Source organism: Miniopterus schreibersii, assembly GCF_964146895.1.
Source record: "Miniopterus schreibersii genome assembly, chromosome: 4".
In the NCBI taxonomy this organism is placed as follows: domain Eukaryota; kingdom Metazoa; phylum Chordata; class Mammalia; order Chiroptera; family Miniopteridae; genus Miniopterus; species Miniopterus schreibersii.
In genome coordinates, this window is record NC_138105.1 from 93,835,967 (window position 1) to 93,859,668 (window position 23,702).

The window sequence follows — 23,702 nt, forward strand, 5'->3', positions numbered from 1 at the left end:
GCAGGTTTAGATCACGGGCCTAGTTTGCTGACCCCTGCTCTGCACTCATCATAACATTTCATTCTCTCAGCCACTCCGTGAAGTCGCTATGGTTATTCCCATTTCATAGATGAAGCAACTTGGGCTCAGAGAGGGTCAGTGACTTGCCCACAGACACACAGCTAGTAAGTGGAAGAGTTTGGGTTCTAACCAGCCGTTCGGCCTCCAAATCCCACGCTCTTCCCCTGCACACTCTGCCCCTCCCGCTGCCCTCAGGTGCGGAGGTCAGAGCACCTGCCTCGTCTGAAGGTGAGTCCACCCTCTCAGGGAACCCACTTTCCTCCTCCCCAGGTTTGACCTGATTGCCAATGGAGGTGCCTCCTTGACCCTGCACTTCGAGCGAGCCCCGTTCATGAGCCAGGAGCGCACCGTGTGGCTGCCGTGGAACAGCTTTTACGCCATGGACACGCTGGTGATGAAGACCGAGGAGAACTCCATCCCCAGCTGTGACCTCAGTGGCTTTGTCCGGCCAGATCCGATCATCATCTCCTCCCCGCTGTCCACTTTCTTCAGCGCTGCCCCTGGGCACAACCCCATCGTGCCCGAGACCCAGGTAGGAAGGACGGGAACCAGGGTGGGACTCAATACCGCCTTGACCAACCGTGGCTGGCCAGCCACCTCCCATCCCATCTCTCCCTGGGTGGCCCAGAGACCAATATTAGGGGGAGGAACAAAAAGTAGGAACACAGTAAAACCTGTAGTCATCCAAGAGAAGGCCAAATCACTCCTGGGCATTCTAGATGCTTCCAGAGAGTCGTTCAAGACTTTGGCAGCCACCAGAGCTCTTAATAAAATAAAAACAATATACATACGCACAAGCCACCTGCAAATGGCTTTTTGTTCCTGTTAGTCACAGAGATACATGATAAGAGGCGCATTGGGGATCTACGTTGGTGCCGCCGCAGAGGGCATTTCGAGTTGTTATGTCAAGCCCCCTGTTGCTCTGCACCAATTGTCGGCGGAAGTCGCAGGTTCATATAATTACAGCCTCTCGTGGCCTCCTCGCGGGCAGCCAGCAATAAAGCCTGCTGTTTTTATTTACATCTTTTGCCAACCCGTGTGGTTTTCAAAAAGAAACACAACGGTGACCAAGAATAATTATTAATCCAAAAATCATAACCTCGGCCCCTTTGCTCCATGGTGTAGGATGAAGTTTGGGGGGGTTTTTCCCATCAGTTTGGGAAAGTGGTTCTTACACCCCATGCTTGGGGGAGGGTGGCTGCAGGCAGGCAGCTTCGGGGTTGCGGGCACCCCACCAGCCACGGGGCGTTTGATGCAGTGCATGAACCTTGTGTCCAGGTTCTTCATGAAGAAATTGAGCTCCCGGGTTCCAACGTGAAGCTCCGCTACCTGAGCTCCAGGACCGCAGGCTACAAGTCGTTGTTGAAGATCACCATGACCCAGTCCACAGTGCCCCTGAACCTCATCAAGGTGCACCTGATGGTAGCTGTGGAGGGACACCTCTTCCAGAAGTCATTCCAGGCCTCCTCCAACCTGGCCTACACCTTCATCTGGGACAAGACAGATGCCTACGGCCAGAGGGTGTACGGACTCTCTGACGCTGTTGGTATGTTTTGGTTTCAAACCCCTGTCAAGTCTTGGATTTCATCACATATTAATTCTACCAATATTTATGGAGGTCCTAACATGTGCCAAGCACCATTCTGGTAGATAGAAGTGCAGTGGTCAATGAGACGGACCAGAGTCCTCTCCCGGGGACCTGCTGTTCTGGTGGGGGATGGGGAGAGTTAACACACACTGGACTAGAAAATACCAAGCAGTGATAAGTGCTGACACGAAAATAAAAGTAAGCGATGTGTGCTGGGGAGGAGCGGTGTATACTGGGAACGCCTTTTATTGGAGGCACTCGGGAAGGCTCCTCGGTGGATGACAGTTAAGCAGAGACTTGAATGACAAGGAGCCGCGAGAAAAGAACGTTCTCTCCCTGGAAGAAAAAGAGAGATGAGTGAGGTGTGTTTGCAGGACAAAGAGAAGGCCAGTGAGGCTGGAATGTAGTGGGCAAGGGGAGTATTCGAGATGCGGAAAGAGGTGGTCACATCCCAGAGCGAGCAGGTGCAAATGGTACCGAATGCACCCGTGCAGAGCACTGTGACAAAGCCTTTGTCTTGGGTAACCTCTCAGTAACCCTGTGGAGTGAGCACTCTCGTGATCCCCACTGTGCAGATGGTACAGGAGGGAGAGGGCAAGTCACTTGCCTGAAGTCAGGTACCTAGCAGGTTAGACATGCTCGGGTATGGCCCTGGTGGTCTCCTTCCTCAGCAGGTGGAGTTAATAGCCCAATAAAGATAGTAATAAGTTATTGGGGTAACAAGTACTTAATATAAACAGTGGCTAATCAAAAAAATACTCTGCCCTGACCAGTGTGGCTCAGTTGGTTGGGAATCGTCCCATATATTGAAAGGTGGCAGGTTCAATGCCAGGCCAGGGCACATGCCCAGATTGGGGCTCGATCCCTGGTAAGGGGCGTGCAGGAGGTGGCCAATCGCTATTTGTCTCTCACATGGATGTTTCTCTTTCTCCCTCTCCCTTCATCTCTTTCTAAAAATCAATAAACTATTCTTAAAAAATAAAAAATATTATATCAAGCTTTGGGCATTATCAAAATGATAGCCAGCATCAAAAGGTAAACTGATTATTATAATGCATCCCATGTACTCCAGTTTCTACCGTTATCAGCTCATGATGAACTTGGTTTAGTCCAGACCTTCATCCACTCCCCTGCCTCCCATATTCTTCTAGCAAGTCCCGGACATCACATCATCACATCTGTAATATTTCAGTGTGTATCTCTGAAAAAACACTTCATGAACATAGCAACACTACTATTATCGCAACAAAAACACAGTAATTTCTCAATACCATCAAATTGCCCATCACTGTTCAACAATTCGATTGTCTTAAGAATCTCCTAAAATATTAGTATTTTGTTTGAACCAGAAGCCCAATAAGATCTACCTGTTCAATGGGCTGATTTCTCTTAAATTATTTTAATCTATGGTTTTTCCTTCCATCTCTAGCTCTCTTTTGTAAGTTTTATTTGTTGAAGAAACTGTGTTTTTTGCCTGTAGAATTTCACAAAATCTGGTTTGTTTCTGATGGAACACCTGTGGCTGTTGAACATACTCTTGTTTTGTAAACTGCTAGCTGGATCTTGAGGCTTTCTCAGGTTCGGGCTTGATTTTTATTTTTATTTTAACCTACACAAACCTTTTAAAATTGAGGTATAATTGACATACAAGATTATATTAGCGTCAGGTAGACAACATACTGATTTGATATTTGTATGTGTTGTGAAACGATCAACACAGTAAGTCTAGTTAATACCCATCATCACACATAGTTACACAATTTTTTGTGTGTGGTGAGAACTCCTAAGATTTACCCTCTTAGCTGCTTTCAAGTATGCAATACAGTATTATTAACTATAGCCACCGTGCTATACATTACACCCCCAGGACTTACTTATTTTATAACTGGAAGTTTATACCTTTTGACTTCCATCACCCATTTTGTCCACCCCCCAACCCCATCTCTGGCAACTACCAATCTGTTCTCTGCATCTGTGAGCTTGTTGTTGTTGTTGTTTTTGTTAAGATTCCACATATAAGTGAGATCAAAAGGTATTTGTTTTTCTCTGTCTGGTTTATTTCAATTTGCATAATGCCCTCAAGGTCCATCCATGTTGTTGCAAATGGCAATATTTTATATTTTTTATGGCTGAGTACTATTCCACTGTATGTATGTACCACATCTTTATTCATGTGTTCATCCACTGATGGGCACTTAGAATGTTTCCATATCTTGGCTTTTATAAAATTGCAATGAATATGGGGGGGTGTGTATCTTTTTCAGTTAGTGTTTTTGTTTCCTTTGGGTACATACCCAGACGTAGAATTGCTGTGTCATATGATAATTATATTTTTAATTTTTTGAGGAAATTTTATGCTGTTTTTCATAGTGGCTGCACCAATGTCCATTCCCACCAACAGTACACAAGGGTTCTCTTTTCTCTACATCTTCTCCAACACTTGTTATTTCCTTTTTTATTATTATTAAATTCATTGAGGTGACATTGGTTAATAAGATCATATGGGTTTCAAGTGTCCATTTCTATGGTACATGATCTGTATATTGCATTGTGTGCCCACCACTCCAAGTCAAAGCATCTTCCGTCGCCATATATTTGGCCCCCTTTACCCTTAACTCCTCCCCACCCCCTTCCCTCTGGTAACCACCACACTGTTGTCTGTGTCTATGAGTTTCAGTTTTAAATCCCACATATGAGTGAAATCTTAGCTTTTCCTGACTGGCTTATTTTGCTTAACATGATATTCTCCAGGTCCATCCATGGTGTCACAAATGGCAGCACAGCACTTGCTTTTACATATCTTTTTGAGAACAGCCATTCGAACAGGTGTGAGGTGATATTACATTGTGGTTTCGATTTGCATTTCCCTGGTGATTAGTGATGTTGAGCATTTTTTCATGTTCCTGTTGGCCTTTCATATATTTTCTTTAGGAAAATGTCTATTCAGATCCTCTGCCCATTTTTTAATTGGATTTCTGGGAGGTTTTGCTATTGTATTGTATGAATTCTTTATTTCGGATATTAACCCCTTATCAGATGTGTGATTACAAATATTTTCTCCCATTTAGTAGGGTTGCCTTTTTATTTTATTAATGGTTTTCTTTGCTGTGCAGCAGCTTTTTAATCAGACGTAGTTCCACTTGTTGATTTTTTTTTTCTGGTTGCCTTTGCTTTTGGTCAAAACTAAAAAATCACCACCAAGATCAATGTCAAGGGGTTTACCACCTATGTTTTGTTATAGGAGTTTTATGGTTTTAGGTTTACATTCGAGTCTTTAATCCATTTTGAGTTCATTTTTGTGTATGGTGTAAGATAACTGTCCGGTTTCATTCCGTTGCATGTGGCTATCCAGTTTTCCCAACTCCATTTATTGGAGAGACTGTCCTATCCCATGGTGTGTAGTCTTTATCATGTGATGTGTGGATAGAAAATATACAATTATTTAACTAAAATTATTCCCCACTGACCTAAACTTTAAGTGTTTCATGAAATAAATAAATGTTGTCTACCCCAAGAAAATAAAATAATTGACCATATCAGCAAGGGTTTCTTTCTGAGCTCTCTATTTTGTTCCGTTGATCTATGTGTCTGTTTTCATGCTAATACCATACTGCTTTGATTACTATAACTTTGTAATCTAGTTTTAAATCAGAGAGCATGATGCCTCCAGCTCTGTTCTTTTCTCAAGATTCCTCTGGCTATTCATGGCCTTTTGTGGCTCTGTACAAATTTTAGGGTAGTTCGTTCTATTTCTGTGAAAAATTCCTTTGGCATTGTGATAGGGATTGCACTGAATCTGTAGATTGCTTTGGGTAGTATGGACATTTCAACAGCATTCATTCTTTTAATCCATGAGCATGGAATATCTTTTCATTGATTTGCGTCTTCAGTTTCTTTCATCATGTCTTACAGTTTTCAGTGGTAGGTCTTTCATCTCCTTGTTTGAATTTATCCCTGGGTATTTTATTATTTGATTTTTTTTTTTTTTTTTAAGCAGGACAACTTGATATGTGGTGCTGTCTTCTCCATCAGGAGACACCTAAGGTCAGCTGGTCTATCCGTTAGTGATTTTAGCAGCCGCTGATGCTGATCGCCTGGATCCATTAGGTCCCTGGGAATTGCAAAATGTTATCTTAATTCTACCATTGCTTCTTTATTTATTAGCTAGAATACTTTTATGTAGAGATACTTTCTCTTTAACTGCTTGGTTATTTGAGGTACAGTTCAAATCAGAAAGAAAGAATAAATGTTTGATTACTTCCCTTTATTTACTAGTTTTCAGTATAATAAGTCAGTTTTTTAACGTCCTCTAATGGTGGCAAATTCATGTTATTTAAATACCATTCTGAATTCATAGAATGAAATGCCTCTAATATGTTTCAATCCATAGGAATTATTATCTTTACTAATGGTCCAATCGTGCCATGTTTGGTCAGTGGAAGCCTCTTCTAGCTGACTCCCAGATTCTTTCAACTGGACCCCAGTGGATTTTTATTCCTTCTTTTCTATCTGAAATGATAAGATGGCCTGGTCCCGTCTTGTTCATTTCTTGCTCTGCCTATTTCTTCAAGGAGCCCCGATTCCTTTTAGTGAGAAATCATATTTCAAGGTCACAAGCCAGGCACTAGCAACTCTCTCTGCTGCTGGGTCAGTCACTGTTTCTTGGACTTTTCAGAGGACAGGCTAGGAAATGTATGGCTTTTCTAGAAAAGATAAAATGTGTCTTCCGTTCGTATTGACACTCCCATACCTCAGGATTTAAAAGAAGCTGCGGAGAATCCCCGAAGGTGACACACATGGTTAGGAATGTAATGTAGTGGGAACGGCAATAATAACGATGCCGCATCTTTCGAAAGCAGTGTCGCAATTAAAAACGTACGGCCTCGCGGCGCTCCGTCTCGCCTCTCCCTCCCCCGGCTCTGAGAAATTAAGGCTTCACTTGCTCTGTTTCGCACGTGGGAAAAGGAAACCACCAGGAGGTGTGAGCCGGAGCGGAGTTAGGACCAAGCCCTTCATTTCCTCTCCTCTCCCATTTGTCCCTGTGGCAAACATGGGGTTTTTGCGGTTTCTGGATTCTGTTCCCCCCTGACTTGCCACGTAATGGGCAGGCTGTGCCCTGTGCCCAGGTGGCCCGGAACTCTCCAGAATCTGGGCTGAACGCTCCAAGTCCCGTCAACCCAAGCCGTTGCCTCCAGAGCCTCCTTATAAATGAGCCACCAAGCTTCCGTAGGCCTTTCTCCTAGCAAATGAAAATAGCACAAAATATAATAAATGTGCGCAGCGAACAGCAGGCCGAGGGACACCGTCTCCCGTCCATCTCGGGAAGAGAGCTGTGTTGGCTTTTAAATGCTTCATCACCTCCCTCCACGTCACCGGGGTCATCTTTGAAAGCCAGCTGTTCTTTGGAAAGGTCTTTCCGTCCCCGCAGAGCGCTTACTGTGTAAAGTTTCAAGGTGGAGTTCAGCTTGAGATTTGAATTCAGTATCGTGTGGAATCGCGGGGAGAAAAGCAATCAGCCCACCTGCTTGAGCGGGACCTGGGGACGGGCTGGGCGCTGCACTGAGCACGTGCGTCCGGGCGGGAGGACGGCGCCGTTGTAGGCGAGTCACTCACCCGTCTCCCGCCTGTCCCGCCCTCTTCCCTTTCAGTGTCCGTCGGGTTTGAGTACGAGACCTGCCCCAGCCTCATCCTGTGGGAGAAAAGAACAGCCCTCCTGCAGGGCTTCGAGCTGGACCCGTCCAACCTCGGTGGCTGGTCCCTGGACAAACATCACATCCTCAACGTCAAAAGCGGTACGTGAGCACGCCCCCTTTCTCAAACACAGCCTCTCTCCAGCCTTGACATTTCCTTGGTCGCCTCTCCCCTCCCCTCGGCCGGTTTTCATCAAATGCCCGAATACTCATAGGTTTCCCCACCTTCTCTTCTTAAATGTCAAAGAATGTGGGCTGCTCCTGACCGCCCGCCTTCGGGGCCTCACAGTTCTTCCCCGGCCATCTCTACAAATGTTCTCCTACCCGATCCCTTAGCCCTGGGGCCTGCCCACCCCAGTGCAGCATCCTGAGGGATCCGGGAGCGCCCCCAAGGTCACAGCCCCCTACGGTTGCCCCCGGCCAGGCCGCCGTCCCCGTAAGGCTGCGGTAACACCCTCGCACCGCCCGCAGGCATCCTGCACAAGGGCACCGGGGAGAACCAGTTCCTGACCCAGCAGCCCGCCATCATCACCAGCATCATGGGCAACGGCCGCCGCCGCAGCATCTCCTGCCCCAGCTGCAACGGCCTGGCCGAAGGCAACAAGCTGCTGGCCCCCGTGGCTCTGGCCGTCGGCACCGACGGGAGCCTCTTCGTCGGTGACTTCAATTACATCCGGCGCATCTATCCCTCCCGAAACGTGACCAGCATCCTGGAGCTACGGTAAGCGGCCGCGCCGGGCACACGGCGGCCGCGTGTGGGCTTCTGCAGACACTCCCTCGGGCGGGCTGAGGTTCGAAACCTAGGGCCAGAATCAAGCTGGGATTTGGGGGGGTGCTTTGTGCAGCCACAAGACAACACGCACACATTCGATGCGGGTGTCAACACCTGAGTGACAAACAAGGGTGGGCGATGTCGGTCGCGGTGTTGGGGTGGGACCTGGTACCGAGCGTTATAAAACCTCCAGGCGTGAATCTAGTACATACCAAACAGTGGAAGAACTACTGCTCCTAGCGGTTGGTCCGTTTCTGTGGTCTCTAAAGGGGCACTTCTTAAAAAAAACACCAGATTCGGGGGCCCCATCCCCAGAGGCACCAATTTAGTAAGTCTAGAGAAGAGCCAAGGCATCTTTTATTCTTGACAAGCTCTGCAGGAGATTCGGCTGCATATCAACGTTTGAGAGCCACTGATATTCACTTACTAATTCACACGTTCGTGTTGAGCAGCTCCACGTGCTCGCTCTCTGTGAATTCTCTGGGTCTGTGCACTTCCGCGAGGATGTGACTTAGAATTACTGAGAATAGGCCACGGTAGGGACCTCCCGCCCGCGCTGGTAGGTTCAGTGCTCGCTGCTAAGTCTAAAGGGCAGGTTCCTCTGTGCGGGACAGTTTCTTGGAAACTCTCTTCCCAGGAAAGTTGATTCCAGGCTGTCAAACTTCAAGAGGGAGCTGTAAGTAGAGGGAGAGACGAAGCCTATCAAGAAGGGGGCCGACCTTTTCAACAAATACTCGGTGGCAGGGACAGCCTGGCTAGGGGAGGAAGAGGTGGGAACAAGCCCAGTCCTGGTCGCTGTGTGTGGGTCTGATATGGAACTCAAATCATGTGGACAACTAAAAATAATTTCAAGTAGCATTACATTCTTTAAGGAAAATCTAACAAGGGGAGAGAAATGGATTGTGGTGGGGACAGAGGCGGGATGAGACAGCTACCTAAGATAAAGGGCTCAGGAAACCTCTCGGACTAAGTCACATTTGAGATAGGTCCCGAATGATGAGGTCAGCTCTGGGAAGATCTGGGGGATAGTATTCCAGGCAGAGAGAAGTTGTGCAAAAGCCCTAACAGCAGCTGATACCCTCGTTTATTTAAGGGATCAATAGCAGTCCAATATGACGGGATGGTGGTGAGCTCAGGGGAGTCTCAGAGGAGGTCAGAGAGGTAGGGAGGGGACCGATGCAGGGTCTCATCAGTTGTGCTGACGAGTGTGAATAATATTCGTATTGCAGTGGACGGCCACTGGAGGTTGAAATAGAAAGTGGGGTGAAGCTGATGTGACCTGATTTGCATTTTTTTAGAGGTGATCCTGGCTACTGTGTGGAAAATGGTACCAGAGTGGAGGCTGTAGCGGTTGTCCAGGATTTGGGTGGTGGTGATATGGACTAGGGTGGCAGCAAGGGAAATGGGGAAGTGTTCCAATTGCGATATATTTTCAAGATAAATCTGATAGGAATTGATTGATTGGGTATAAGGAATGAGAGAGAAAAAGAGAGAGAATGAATATCAAGGGCGACTCCTAGGATTTTGACCTGAGCAACTAGGTGGATGGTGGTCCCTTCTGGAGCAGCCTAGAAGGTGTGGGACTTAGATGAAGTCACAGGTTGCACTTGCTTTTTAGTGTCTTTGAGGCCCCTTCTGGGAGAGAGATCAGTCATCTGAGCACCAGCAAGTGCTACTGAATACTCTTGAGAGCTAAGTCTGTGCCCGGCCCTGGGAGAGGTAAAAAGGAAAGAGAGAACCGCAGCTCCGCCCCTAGCAGGTTGCAGCCTCAGTGGTCCGGTGGACGTTCCCCGCGCCTGGCGGTGAGCCACACCTGCGCTGGGCTCAAAGAGCATCCATGCGAGGGTGAGATGGGCACCCAGGCAAGTAGAGGCAAGGCAAGCTGTGCTCCAGAAGAGCCACCAACCGGCCATCAGAGGAAGACAAAGGGAGGTCTTGTGAGTAAGAGAATGTAATACCCAAAAAATGAACAATAAGAGGAAGGGGGCGGCAAAGTGCAAGAGGCTGGACGACCCTCCAGCTGCCAAGCTGACACTCGGACAAACCGCTTTTCATAGAGCCCCCCGAGAGGGTCCCCTTCCCAAGATGTTAATTTTCTTCCCTGTCGCAGGAGAGCCCTCTTCTCCTCAGGCCTCCTCTTGGCCATGGAGAGCCGGGGAGTAGGGGTAAAAGTAGCACCGTGCCTTCCATGAGGGCCACGCTCTTCCTCTGGCATTTGCAACCCCCAGCATCTTCCTTGTCACTGCTCTTCCTGCTCAGAGCTGAATCGGCACCTGCCAGCCACAGCCCCACCTCCAAACCTTCACTCATGCTGCTGGGTCTGCTTAAAGCACCTTCTCTCCCCAACCTACCTCATCACGACCATCTTCAGGGCTCCGTGTGAAGGCCCCTTCCTCCTAGAGGCCCGATCTCCTTAGCGGGAAATAATTCTCACCCTTTTCTGGGTGACTTAAGTCTAATTTTCCACAAAAGTTGACGGTATTTACTGCCTTTTTCTGTAGGTATTTCTGTGTAAGTCTTTAGGGCCCCAGGGTGTGAATTTCTGTGGAGCAGGCAGCTTTGGTATCTGTGCTCCCTGGTGCCTAGAGTAGTGTCTGATTCACACTGGCAGCTCAAGACCTGTGGCTTGAATTCAAGGGGACACAGACCAGTGTCCTCCCCCTTGTTGGAATTTGCCCTTGGCTCCATGTCTCTCAAGCTCTAGAGGCCACAGTATCAGTGGTCCCAGCAAAGGGCCCACTCAGAGAGCACCACGCCCCACCCCCACCCCCACCCCCGGGGTGACATTGACACAGCTGGAGGGCGTGGAACTACTATTTTCCCTCCACGGCTGTGTGGGTTTTGTTTTTGTGTTTTCCTTTTTCACCGCCTTTGGACTTGTTCTTGCTTTCATCAGCCAGGTATCCAGAGACAATTAGAAGTTAAGCTTTTACAAGAGCACGGGTTCGATACTTCCTTTGTTCCCACTACATAGCTGAAAACAAAGGGCTGTCAATCCCCCTCTTCAAAACAGTAACCATCAAAGGCAGGGAGGGGGGAGGAAGGGACCTGTCGCGCTTGCGTCTTTTCTCCATTGTGAGTCGGCGGCTGTACGATTCAGTTTCGGGAGCTGGTGCCCATCCCTGTCTCGCTTACCCACCCCGGAGCCGCGCCGGTGAATCAGAATTCTATTTAGATGTTCCCTTCGATCTTTCACTGCCCGTCTCTCCTCCTTTGCTGATCCAAAACATGCAGGGCCTGAGTTCTACACCCTTGCAAAAACTAATGCTAGGAAAAGCCTTCTTAGGTAAAATTCAAGACATTTTCAACATTCCCTTCCCCCTAAAGCCGGACATCACCTTTTGTAGCCCATTTCCCTCCTTATAACAATCACCTTCTCCAGGTGATCCTTAGAAAAACCTGGGCCATGCGGAGCATAATAAATGCGTCAGCCGCTAGTATCTTAGGGTGAATTCCTATCATAGAAAAATCTTTCCTTCCTCCCCAATTTTGAGACTCTCTTAGGAACTGGACCCCAATGTCAGGCAGTAACTGATCAAGGATAGGACAAGTGTCTCTCTGCCTTTTTTAACTTGGCCCCTTTGGTAAACATAAGAATCTCACACTTTCCCTAATGTTTGAAAGTCTTAATTTTTTTATTTTCCAAATATAAAGCTATAATATTTAATATGCTCTCTTCAACTAAAACACTTCCCTGTGCTGAGGTCCTGATGGTGCCATTGGGGTAGGTCAAGTGCACTGTTGCACCAGGGAGGCTCTTCAGGGGCCGGGCTGGAGAGAGAAGAGGCTGAGAGAGTGGGAGCCTAGGAAGGAGGCGAGGGCAGCAGACACTGGAATTAAGCTTCACTGGGCAAAGATAAGCTTTGCCTGAGACATTCAACCAGGACAGACCCTGCTTGATGCCAACACAGGATGTTAAGGAGGAATCTGGTTCTAGTTAGAGAGCAAATATTTTCCCTTTGTAGTCAAGATATAAACACGGAGGTCAGGAAACCAAATACATCACAGCACCCAGAATAATAGTAACAACAATATCACTATAAAATTTTGGACGGTTCTTGGCTCTGTTTTCAAAGCTCTTTTCCCAAAGACAGGTCTAAGGGGCCTGAATCTCGTGCAATTTCAGAATGAAACTGAACTTATTTAAAATGGAGAAAAGAAACCGAAACAACTGCAAATTTTGAAAAGCTGACAATTACTGCAAACGTCGCAAAATCCAGACAAATAACCTAAATTTTTTTATTAACTAACTACTATTGCACTTCCATGATAATTGTTCTACACTTTTTGACTGCATCGTCTACACTTTTTGACTTTTGATCGTCTCTTAATATGAAAATGATTTTGTAATGTCATTATCTATAAAAAGACTAGAGAGTCAGCCTCTCCTTCAGTATAGCTGGTCAAAATTTGCTTCAGAATATCGATAAGTTAGAAATTTTTCTTTTATGTTCACAGTTGATTATTGACGATGTCGTGAAAATTGTTAGAATTGTCCATGTTGGGGAAACTTCACCAAGCTCCTTGCGTAGTACTTCTGGGCGTCTCAGGTCTTCATGTGCAGGGAATGATCTAAATACTTTTTGAACTGACGCTCACTGGCCAGTTTGTCATTGGTGTCCTGGGAAGAGTGCAGGGTGACTTCTACATTGGGCATTAAGCTTCCCGTAACGGTGGGAGAGGAATCAGCACAGCAGGCAGGAGCATTCCGGACAGTTGGTCCTACCCGGGGAGTCTAGCAATAACCTAACAGGACAGTGCAAAGAAGACACAGGAGCCACATAAGCACATCCCCCTAAAACTAAACCAAGTGTATCCCAGCTCACTTTTGCTTAGTTAGAACTAAAACAAACAAACAAACAAATGTGGCCATTCCAACACCACCCTCTTCCGTGGCACAGAGGAAGCTGGAATAGAAAGAGACGACAGCTGCCTGCAGCTTTGTGATTCTGAGTCGAACACGAGGGGTGGGAACCAGTCCAAGGCAGGGCCTCCCCAGCCTCATTCCTGCTTTCCATCACTCAAGAACCCATTTTCCCAGTCTACCTCTCTCTAGGGCTCCTCACTAAAAACAGCAGCATGAAAGTCAGCCATGTCCATATTTACTTACTTACGTCCACAACAAAGACAAGCACACACACATAAATCACAAGACAGCCTGGTGAGCGCTCTGCAGGGCAAGCTGAGAATGCCCACAGATACCTGAAGACTCGCAGAGGAGTCGTTGAGACTGCACAGTGCGAAGAGCTAATCCAGCTCAGTTCTTGAACCTGAGGCACCACTTTTTCCTCAAAGTCTAAGCCTAGAGGGGTTGGTGTTATCAAGGCCATGGACGCAAAGCCTAGGCCTGTCCTTTGAAAGTAGGGCACCTTACTTGTCTACGTAGACCGACTCAATGATGCTGTTATATTGGTTTGTTGCCTGCTAATGGCCCTGGGCTGGAAGAGCAGTGACCTCAACCTTTCTCCAAAGCTCATGTCCATATGATCACTCAAACTCAGCACTCTCGGTGACCTGGTCCCCCACCTCTGCCCTTCTCCTTCCCCCAACATAGATACTATATTAATCAACTTAAAGCAGATGTTCTTAGGCAAGAAGTAGGTCAGGTCTGCAGACCCAAATCCCATCCAGTCTTTTTACAAAATCTTGACTTAAAAAAAAAAAAAAAAAGCGGAATTGATATTGCAATAATTAAGAGCCAAATATGACTACCACTGGTAGCAGATAACATTTCACTTTCATTAAGCAATATAAAATAGACACGCAAATCCCTGGCTGCCGCCCTGACACACCAGGCTTTGCAGAATGAATCTTAAATTGCACTATGTCAGTCAGAGCTCAGGAGTTATCAGCATCATTTAATTAACTTTTTTTTTTTTTTTCCCAAAAACTAACACGTTGGAATAAAATATAAAAATGTAATCCCTGTGCAAACCCACCACTAATGACGGCCCCCAGCAGAGGCCCGAGCTGCACCTGAGCAGGAATCAGGGCATTTAACCCTCTTTGTTCTTTCCCTGAGGTCTCTCCCTCAGGCCAAGGCAAGAGGGGGACAGGGCTCCTTCCACCTCGGCCTAGAAGCCTCAGGAACTTAAGGGCCTAACTTTCAGCTACTTTCCTGTAGAAACTGCCATGTGATTTTGTTCTTAAGAGAGAAAAAAAAACACAGCAAAACTTTTACCAGTTTTCCGAAAAGGAATGGTCTTTGGCTCCAGTGACAATAGGATATTATCACCTGTGAATTTCATTTTAAAAGACATTTAAAAAGAAGAGCAGACTTGGGACCCCGCCCATGCAAGTGGAGGGGGAGAGGGAAGGTAGCATGGAGCAGGCATAGAAAATGGTTGAGATTCTCAGGGTTTAGCAAGTGTTTCCCAAACTACCATTGGGTGTGGGCATGGGCTTTCTCCCGGGTGGCACAGACTCTGCCGACCCTGGAATGCACCGATGGCAAGCAGGTGGCACAGGTGGCACCAGGATCCCCCCTACACCTGATGGATGTTACAAATGAGTCACAACACTCTTTACAGCGGCCCTTGAATTTGGCTTCAGAATGTTTCTGCTCCCGTCCCCCCAGCAGCCTCACCCATCAGGAGGTGCTGACATTCAGGAGGCCACCTCCTTGCCACCCCTTCATTAGCCAGAAGACCTGCTTCACCTGTGCAATCGCCACATCGCTGGTCCGGGAATTCAAGCATTCTTGTCTCGATTTTCCAATGGCCGGGGGGGGGGGGGAGAACCCCAAATCGGGGGAGGGGAGGCCCCAGGAAATTGAGCTAGGCTGTCAGCTAGACGGGGGGGAAAAAAGAAAAAGACTGCCTTGATACAAGACTAGAAAATGTGATGTTTGCTTTATGATCAGTTCCTCGGCTAACTGTTTGTTCTTTTTCCTTCTGTTTTCTTTCTATAAAGAAATAAAGAGTTTAAACATAGGTAAGACGAAAAACTCTTTTCCATATGTATAATTCGATATGGTTCGTTGGCTTCTTCGTCTTTTGCTTTCTGTTTCGTGCTTCTGGTGTAATGTCGTCTATTTTTTATGTACCAAATATAGTCCCTTTTTTATGTGCTGATTGTGTGTTGTGGGTATGATAAGCTTTAGCAATTATGAAATGCAGTCAAAAAGCAACCAAATACGCTGACAGTAATTAGAATTTCCGGGAGATGCGAAAGCAAGATAACAGACCCTCCGCGAACTTGCATCCCGACTGCTCGGCGCGGCCCGTAATTGGGCTAAACAGTTGAGGCAAACTTCTGGCTTTTGTAAATGCTGGACTGGGTTCACAAAAGCTTTAATGAACTGGAAACGGGTCAAAAACTCATTTTCAACTCATTAATGATTTTTCCCCCTGGATATATGGCCATTAAAAAAAAAAACAAGTTAATTGCCAATCTGTTGGCCAGAATGAATCCAACAATTGGATGCATTGGGGATTTTCATGGAGTTCGATCACTTTTAAGTAGTGTGAAGGGTGTAGACCAAGTACTTTTTGTCTGAATAGCCTTTGTCACTCAGCCGCTCCATACTGACACCCACACATACACATGTGCCTATGGCCCTGGGGAGCTTCCCCTTACAAAGTTAGGACAACTCCAGGTTGCCCTAGGGTGCACTGAAATGGGTGTAACATGAGCTTTCTGGAAAGAAAAATGACCTTCCTTTTACTTGGAAGAAGAGAGAAAAACAATGTATTTCAATACCCGAGGCAATGCCTCTCCTCCTGCCTTGAAATGAAACGTGGAAGGGGCTTCATGAAGTTAGGTCAGAATTAGAGGAAGGGTGGAGTCGAGCTGTCCAGGAGCATCCAAGTTAGTGAGAAAGCCATACATGGGAAGAACCCTCTGCCCCCTTCTCAGGCACCCCCAAATTGGCCGGTTATAGACACCCCAATTGGATCAAATGAAAAAAGCAGCAGCAATGCCCTGGAGGGACACCCCCCTTCAAACTCACCCCATTTGCCTGTCACCATGGCCACAGAAGCAGAAGCATGTCTGTCCATCTAGCTGAGCATTTCAGCAAGAATCCTGGTTGGAACGAATAGGAGACCGTGGGGAAGAGGGGAACCCCAGCAAGAACTGACCCCGCACCCTCAACTGTCCGCGCTCTTGCCAGAGATGTTGAAGAGCCTCCCTGAGTGAGGCTCCCTAGAAACTCCAGAATTAATTATCTTGCCCATAGACAGGCACAGATGCCAATGCTCTGATCCTTCTACTGACCACGCCAGCTACTGTTCGTTCCGTCACGTAGAGCAGCATCTAATTGAAAACGGCATCAGTTTCTCCCGTTCTGCCCTCATTTGTTTTGTATGGACGGATATTCTCTAAAGACTTCGTAGCAAAATGAAAGTAGAAGAAAGAGGGAAGGGAAGGGAAGGAATCCAGGTAGCCGTCTCTTGCAAGCTGGTGATCTAGGCTAGAATTTTAGAAAGACCTTGGCTTGTAGTTCAATTATGCGCCTTAATAGCAACCCGAGGAGAAGCTGGAATTAAAGACAGTCTCGAGTCACAAATTGTTCCTAAGAATAGCTTCCTAGTTCTTCCTTAAATCGGGGAAGAGCCCAAATGGTGGTGTTTTAATTAGTCATTTGCGAGCTCGTGTCTACAGGACAAATGCACCCAGCACTGTCATTGCCCTCGCCAACCCTTCACCTCTCCCACCTCCTCTCGTCCCATAATCCCACACTACAACTGAAAAATAACTTTTTTTTTAATTTTAAAATCCTGTGTTCATTTTAGGTGTAAGGCACCAAACCCAAATCAACCACACTAGGGCCAAGAAGCATTTACTCCTTGCACCCTAGAGGCAGCGATTTTTTGATATAATTTTATTGATTTCAGAGAGAGAGAAAAGGAGAGGGAGAGATAGAAACATCAATGATGAGAGAGTCATTGATTGGCTGCCTCCTGCACGCCCCCTGCTGGGGATCCGGCCCGCAACCCAGGCATGTGCCCTGGCAAGGAATCGTACCTCGATCTGCTGGATCATAGGTCGATGCTCAACTGCTGAGCCACGCCGGCCAGGGCTAGAGGCAGTGATTTTAATAACCAGTATGGGAAGGGCATGAGCACCCATTCTGTTCTCAACTTCCAACCAGCGACAGACAACGCAAAGGGAAGAAACTGCAGGGTTTGAGCCAAAAGGGACATGAGTAATGGTCTGACTTGGTTTCTTCATTACAAGGAATCTAGGACCCACAAGAGCCAAAAGACTGACTTAAGGTCACCAGCTGGGTCAGAGTTGAGTTTTGAGTTTTCTGTGTCTCTTGAGCCAGGTCTACAGATCTCACTCTGACCTAGTCATCTACACATAGGACAGCTAGATGCACAACTGAGAAAGTGGTCTAGGTCTCTGAGGCTTAATGTCTTCCTAGCACATTTCTCACCTTAAGGTATTTACCTCCTGCTATGGCTTAGGGCCCTGGCCCATCTTGGTCCACACCTGTGAACTCACTATTACCCAAGATTTAAAAACTGTATCTCCAATCCCAGTAATTCAGATTCTGTACATGGTATCAGCAGGACGTCACATTCCTTCACATGAAATGCCAACTTGATTTGTGTCCACACTAAGGCACAGTAGAGAAGATTTGAGGCTGAGGACAGGGGGGAGGAGTGGCCCTGTGGAGCCTCCCATGACAGGAAGACTCCAGGCAGCCCCAGGATGAATGATCTGGTACCTTGGAGGCACTGAGGAAGCACAGGTTAAAAAGAGAACATTGTCACATGGAAGTGTCCTTAAATCCCTTCAGAACATGTTGAACCCATGGGGGGAATCAAGGAGGCTGACACACAAAACACACAAAAGCAGGACCACGGTGGATCTTGTGCACCAGCTAAAGGGAGCAATGGTGTTCTAGCATGGTGGGAAGCGACGGATTCTCTGGTAGTGTAAGGAGTTTAAGCCCAATGAGAAGTCGCTAAAAAGAACATATGTTAGAACACTGAGTTATTATGTTAGACTCTTTCCAGTTCACTAAAGTGGAAAGACATTGGTGATGGTTAGAGTCTTGCTAGGATTTTTGTCATCTCTTTGGTCCAGTAGGCCAGCCGCATAACCCCCTTCCCATTTCTGTTTCTTCTCCTAAAGCAATAACCCAGCACACAAGTACTACCTGGCAGTAGACCCCGTGTCGGGTTCCCTCTACGTGTCTGACACCAACAGCCGGCGCATCTACCGAGTCAAGTCTCTGAGCGGAGCTAAAGACCTGGCCGGGAACTCGGAAGTCATGGCGGGGACCGGAGAGCAGTGCTTGCCCTTCGATGAAGCCCGCTGTGGGGACGGAGGGAAGGCTGTGGATGCCACGCTCATGAGCCCTCGAGGTAACGCCTGCCAGGGAAGGAAGCCCAGCCCCGGAGAGAGCTGCCCACGAGCTGGCTTCCTCCTTATGGGAACCCCGCTGAGCCCAGGCACTCACTCCTAAACAGCTGTCCCTAGAATGATCTAACTCTGATAGATGGCTCAGTGTGTGGGTGAGTGTCTTCTAAAAAATGTACTTATTTATCTGAAGTAAACTTCATCACCCACATTCTGCTACAAATGGAAAGCGGGATGGGTTGCTCCTGGAGAGTTCTTGACTGCGGCCAGTCACAAGGTCAGAAGGAAACGTTAGCTCCAGGAGCCAGAGGGCCAGCTGTGTGGGCTGGAGACGGCCCGAGCCCAGCGGGTGGCCTCCACCCTCTCCCAGATGCTCCTGTTAGACTGAAGCGCTCTCAGTCCCGAGCACAGCGCCTGACATTCTGTAAATGCCCAGGAAGAACGGGTGTAATTTCCGAGGGTCTAGGTTTGGTGGAAGGGGTTTCTGGAACCAATGAATCTCTGTTTGAAAAAGGCTAGAGATATTTAAGGTTAAGGCCTAATCATTTGAAGATCCAGTTCTCAGCAGCATTTTTAGCTGCCACAGAGGCAGCCAGTAAGGAGCCTCGGGCTTGCGCATTGGAATGAAGACGCAGAAGAAATAGAAGCTTCTGTCTGAGCCTTTCGGGGGGGGGGGGGGGGGGGGGGCTAGGACCTGCATTCCCCCAGGGCACTAAGGTGATGGGTGGAGTCGGGGCCTCGTTGGGAATGCTTCCTGGAGGAGATATTCTGAATGGGGAGTGTGCGGCTGCAAGAATCGTTATTTCTCGACCTCACTGCTGCAGTCAGTTATGAAGGGTATTCAGGTGAATTTACCACCAATAATTTTTCAAGCAGTGAATATGGGAAATAACTTCTTTCCTTAAAAAGAGCAGATGCAACGTTACTTCCCCATTCATTCCCTTTGCAGCCTTAGTTCATTTGCAGCCCAAGGCTTGTTCTGCAGTTGGGTACTGATACAGCCGGCACCCCAGGAATTATGCAGATCTCAGCACGGTGCTCGTGAGAAGGGGGGGGGGGGGTCACCTTAGAAGGTTGAGACCCACACTCTGAGTGTAATAACCCACTCAGTCAGGTCCGAGGAGATCATGCCCAGTAGGGCACCCCACCTTCACCCCACAAAGCCCTGCTCCTTGCCGAGAGACGCACTCCCGCCCTTTGTCTTGCTCAGGTATCGCCGTGGACAAGAATGGCCTCATGTACTTCGTCGATGCCACCATGATCCGCAAGGTCGACCAGAATGGCATCATCTCCACCCTGCTGGGCTCCAATGACCTCACTGCTGTCCGGCCACTGAGCTGTGACTCCAGCATGGACGTGGCCCAGGTAGGACTCTCTCTCACTCTCATTTATCATCACTAAGCCACACCTGGTTCTTGGCCTGAAGTTCTCACCAGCAGCCTGTCTGAGTGGAGTAGGGAGATACAGATCACAGGTTTGTTTGTACAAGGCTTGAGATGAACTAGGCAGCAAGATGGACTGGGAAATGCCAGGTAGGATTGAGAAGGGCAGAGAGGGAAATTCTGCTGAGAAAAGTGGAGCTGGTGACATGCTCCAGCCATGACAGATTACAGGGTAGGAGTTGCTGTGTAATTGCCTCTCTCCTCCATCATTATTGCAGGTTTGAGAATGCACCGTACAGTGTTATACGTCAATCAGGACTTCCCTGTTAATCTGAAATGATTGCAACCTCACTATATAAACCTTTATTTTGTGCAGTAATAACTGGAGCAGAGCCCTCCACGGTATTCCCCCAAGTGATATTCCTTTAGTCCGGCTCTTCCTGCGGCGGAGAACACAGGCTCACGCAGATGTGCAGCCCGAGAAACTGGACCGTAGGATACAGATTCCTAATCACCTGGAATACATGTCTACCCTTCCTCTAAGGGCCTTTCAACCCTCAGTCAACCTCATTAATTTCAGCTCAAATTCTACACCAAACTGACAACTCTCTACCGAGATTTTCATTTCAAATTCTGCAGAGATATGTTTTGTGCTGTTCATTTTTTAAAATATATCTTTATTGATTTCAGAGAGAGGAAGGGAGAGAAAGAGAGAAACATCTATGATGAGAGAGTCATCGATCGGCTGCCTCCTGCGTGCTCCCTATTGGGGATCGAGCCCGCAACCTGGGCACGTGCCCTGACCGGGAATCAAACCATGATCTCCTGGATCCTAGGTTGATGCTTAACCACTGAGCTAGGCTGGCCAGGCTGTGCAGTTCATTTTTTCAAGCAAACACGTTGTAATTCACTGTCCAGCCTTTGAGTCAGGGCCACGTTCCAAACTGCATGGCTGCTTTTTGTGACTTAGATAAAGGGGTCTTCTTAAAATGAACGTAGCCTCCTCAGGCCCTCGGCCTGGAGAGCAGGATATAAACTGGATCACTTTAGCCCCTAGGGCCATGGACCACCTGTACCACCATATAGGACGACCCTGACCCTGGTCCATTCACCTGGGGCTGAGAAGAGCGTCACGGGGTGAGCTGGTGACCTGCTCTAGCCACAGCTAATGACACAGGAGGAGATGTGTGTTACACGGTCTCTCCCGTATAGTCAGCATGGGCCACGGGCACGTGGTTTAATGGTGGCACCACCCCATACAGTGTGTTAGTAAAAAGTCCTTTCTCTCCAGCTGCAGAAAACCAGCGTAAGTGTCTGACACAGGTAAACACCGGGCATGTCAGAAGCTGGTCTGTAATCCGACGCCATGTCACCCACAGGTTCGCCTGGAGTGGCCCACAGACCTTGCCGTCAACCCCATGGACAACTCCCTGTACGTCCTGGAAAACAACGTCATCCTCCGCATCACCGAGAACCACCAGGTGAGCGTCATCGCGGGACGCCCCATGCACTGCCAGGTCCCGGGCATCGACTACTCGCTCAGCAAACTGGCCATCCACTCTGCCCTGGAGTCGGCCAGTGCCATCGCCATTTCTCACACCGGGGTCCTGTACATCACCGAGACCGACGAGAAGAAGATTAACCGCCTGCGCCAGGTCACAACCAACGGGGAGATCTGCCTCTTGGCCGGCGCGGCCTCCGACTGCGACTGCAAAAACGACGTCAACTGCAACTGCTACTCGGGAGATGATGCCTACGCCACAGACGCCATCCTGAACTCTCCCTCCTCCTTAGCGGTGGCTCCCGACGGTACCATCTACATCGCGGACCTGGGGAACATCCGGATCAGGGCGGTCAGCAAGAACAAGCCCGTCCTCAACGCCTTCAACCAGTACGAGGCCGCCTCCCCGGGCGAGCAGGAGCTGTACGTGTTCAACGCGGACGGCATCCACCAGTACACGGTGAGCCTGGTCACGGGGGAGTACTTGTACAACTTCACCTACAGCGCTGACAGCGATGTCACGGAACTCATCGACAACAACGGGAACTCGCTGAAGATCCGCCGGGACAGCGGCGGCGTAGCCCGCCACCTGCTCATGCCCGACAACCAGATCATCACCCTCACAGTGGGCACCCACGGGGGCCTCAAAGTCGTGTCCACGCAGAACCTGGAGCTCGGCCTCATGACCTACGACGGGAACACTGGCCTCCTCGCCACCAAGAGCGATGAAACGGGATGGACAACGTTCTATGAGTAAGTCGATTATAAAATATTTCCCAAGAGCGCTCACGTAGCTTTTAGAATTGCTCAATCCCATTGTCTTTCTAACTTTGATGTCTACTTATGGCCCCGAGACATTCGTGTCCGCACCCCCCGACTCCTAAACACTTTGCGCCGTGGGGTCTCTGATGTTGAGCATCTCCCCGCAAGAGCTGGGAATCCTCTCGCCTGCTTGTCGTTTGAGCGTCAGGATATTGGACACGCACGGCACCTGGGAGATCAAGCGTTGATTGACTTTGCTGATTAGGCGTGTTTGCCGTGCGTACGGAAATTAGAACCTAAAAGGCAAGATCCTGGCGGGGCTCCTGTAATTTGCCAATAGGTCCAGCGACACACTTGATGGTGCAGACAGGTAGATAAACCCTGAATTTCCTCTTCAGCAGGAGCAGATCGATACAGATAAAGTGCTGGGTATATTAAAAGATGTGAGAGCCGGTCATATTTCCCCTAACAATTATCTCATACTTAATAGTCCCGCCGTTTGTTTTGCCCGAAAGCCGTCCCCCCCACCCCCACCCCCACCCCTTCCTGCAGGTGGCTCCTGGTCCAACGGCGGCTGCGGCAGGTATTGAGCAGAGGGGTGCCGGTTGGAGGGACCGGCTAAGGCTTCATTCTGCCCGTTGCTGGCTGAGACGGGTGGAATTTTCGAGCATCTGGCGCCCTTGGTTGGTGCAGGATCTGGTTAACCCCTGTGTATTTGGAGTCCTTGTTTGCTTTCTGTCTGGATGTTGGTGCCCTTAGCCGAGAATTTAGTAAGTTAGGGAGGGGTTTTCACAGAGGGAAAGGGGGGCAAGAGAGAAACACTTGCTCACCCCTAAACCAGGAACGTCTGCTTTCTGGTTGTATTGTCGGTGGGTTGGGAGGATGCGTGGGAAGCTGCTGCCACCTGCTGGGAGTTTCCTGTATTGCACAATGGCCCTCCCTCGCTCTGTTCTCTTTCTTGGGGCAAAGCTGTCTTCTCAGGCTTCTGAAGCATCCTTGGGGCATTTGGAAGTCCTGTTGTGTCTGATAAAGCCTCAGACCGGGGAAGAGCAGCCTGGATCTCCAAAAGGCACCGGACCGTACTTAAAATTACAACCACCCCTTCTCTCCCTCCCTCCTTTATTTGAAACCTTACCACTTCTCACCACCTACCATACTCCATACTTTCACTCGGTTTATTTTTGCATTCCCTCTCCAGCATATACATGTCATGAAGGCAGGGACTTTCACCCACTTGGTCCCTAGCTATGTCCTCAGGGCCGTGCCCAGTGCCAAGCACACAGTAGGCACTCAGTGACACCTGCTGAATAACTGAGTCCAAGGCGGCCTCCAGAGCCACAGAGACCGAGGCTGGACTGGTTTCACTGGGTGGCCTTGAGATCCCCTCACAGGATCTCACAGCTCCTTGCAGTTACCTGCGGGCTTGTTTGCAAAATTACCTGAATCTGAAGATACTCCTCACACTAGGGGAGTAAGCAGAGCTGGAGGCAACTGAATCTTTGAAGGTAAAGAAGACATGTTTTCTACCCCATCGCCCCTGAGGTCCTGGTCTCAACCGCAATCCTCTGTTCCCCTAAAGTGGAATCTCCAGTTTCTGCTGTGTCTGTCATGAGGAAACAAGGCAACTTGCACA

The 23,702-nt window shown here is 48.4% G+C and overlaps 1 protein-coding gene across 2 annotated transcripts in view; it reads left to right on the forward strand.

The window, feature by feature from the left end:
- Nucleotides 1–23,702, forward strand: part of TENM2 (teneurin transmembrane protein 2) — a gene marked incomplete at its 5' end in the record, with an annotated part of 597,332 nt that overhangs the window by 533,012 nt on the left and 40,618 nt on the right. Inside the window, 8 exons of one of the 2 annotated variants that reach the window (XM_081135054.1) lie at nucleotides 331–592; nucleotides 1,339–1,606; nucleotides 7,297–7,440; nucleotides 7,810–8,059; nucleotides 15,023–15,043; nucleotides 18,197–18,429; nucleotides 19,635–19,789; nucleotides 21,186–22,060. In XM_081135054.1, the coding sequence (XP_080991180.1) occupies nucleotides 331–592; nucleotides 1,339–1,606; nucleotides 7,297–7,440; nucleotides 7,810–8,059; nucleotides 15,023–15,043; nucleotides 18,197–18,429; nucleotides 19,635–19,789; nucleotides 21,186–22,060 (2,208 nt within the window). The remainder of the gene's footprint in view (nucleotides 1–330; nucleotides 593–1,338; nucleotides 1,607–7,296; nucleotides 7,441–7,809; nucleotides 8,060–15,022; nucleotides 15,044–18,196; nucleotides 18,430–19,634; nucleotides 19,790–21,185; nucleotides 22,061–23,702) is intronic. The other variant, XM_081135053.1, reaches the window with a different exon arrangement.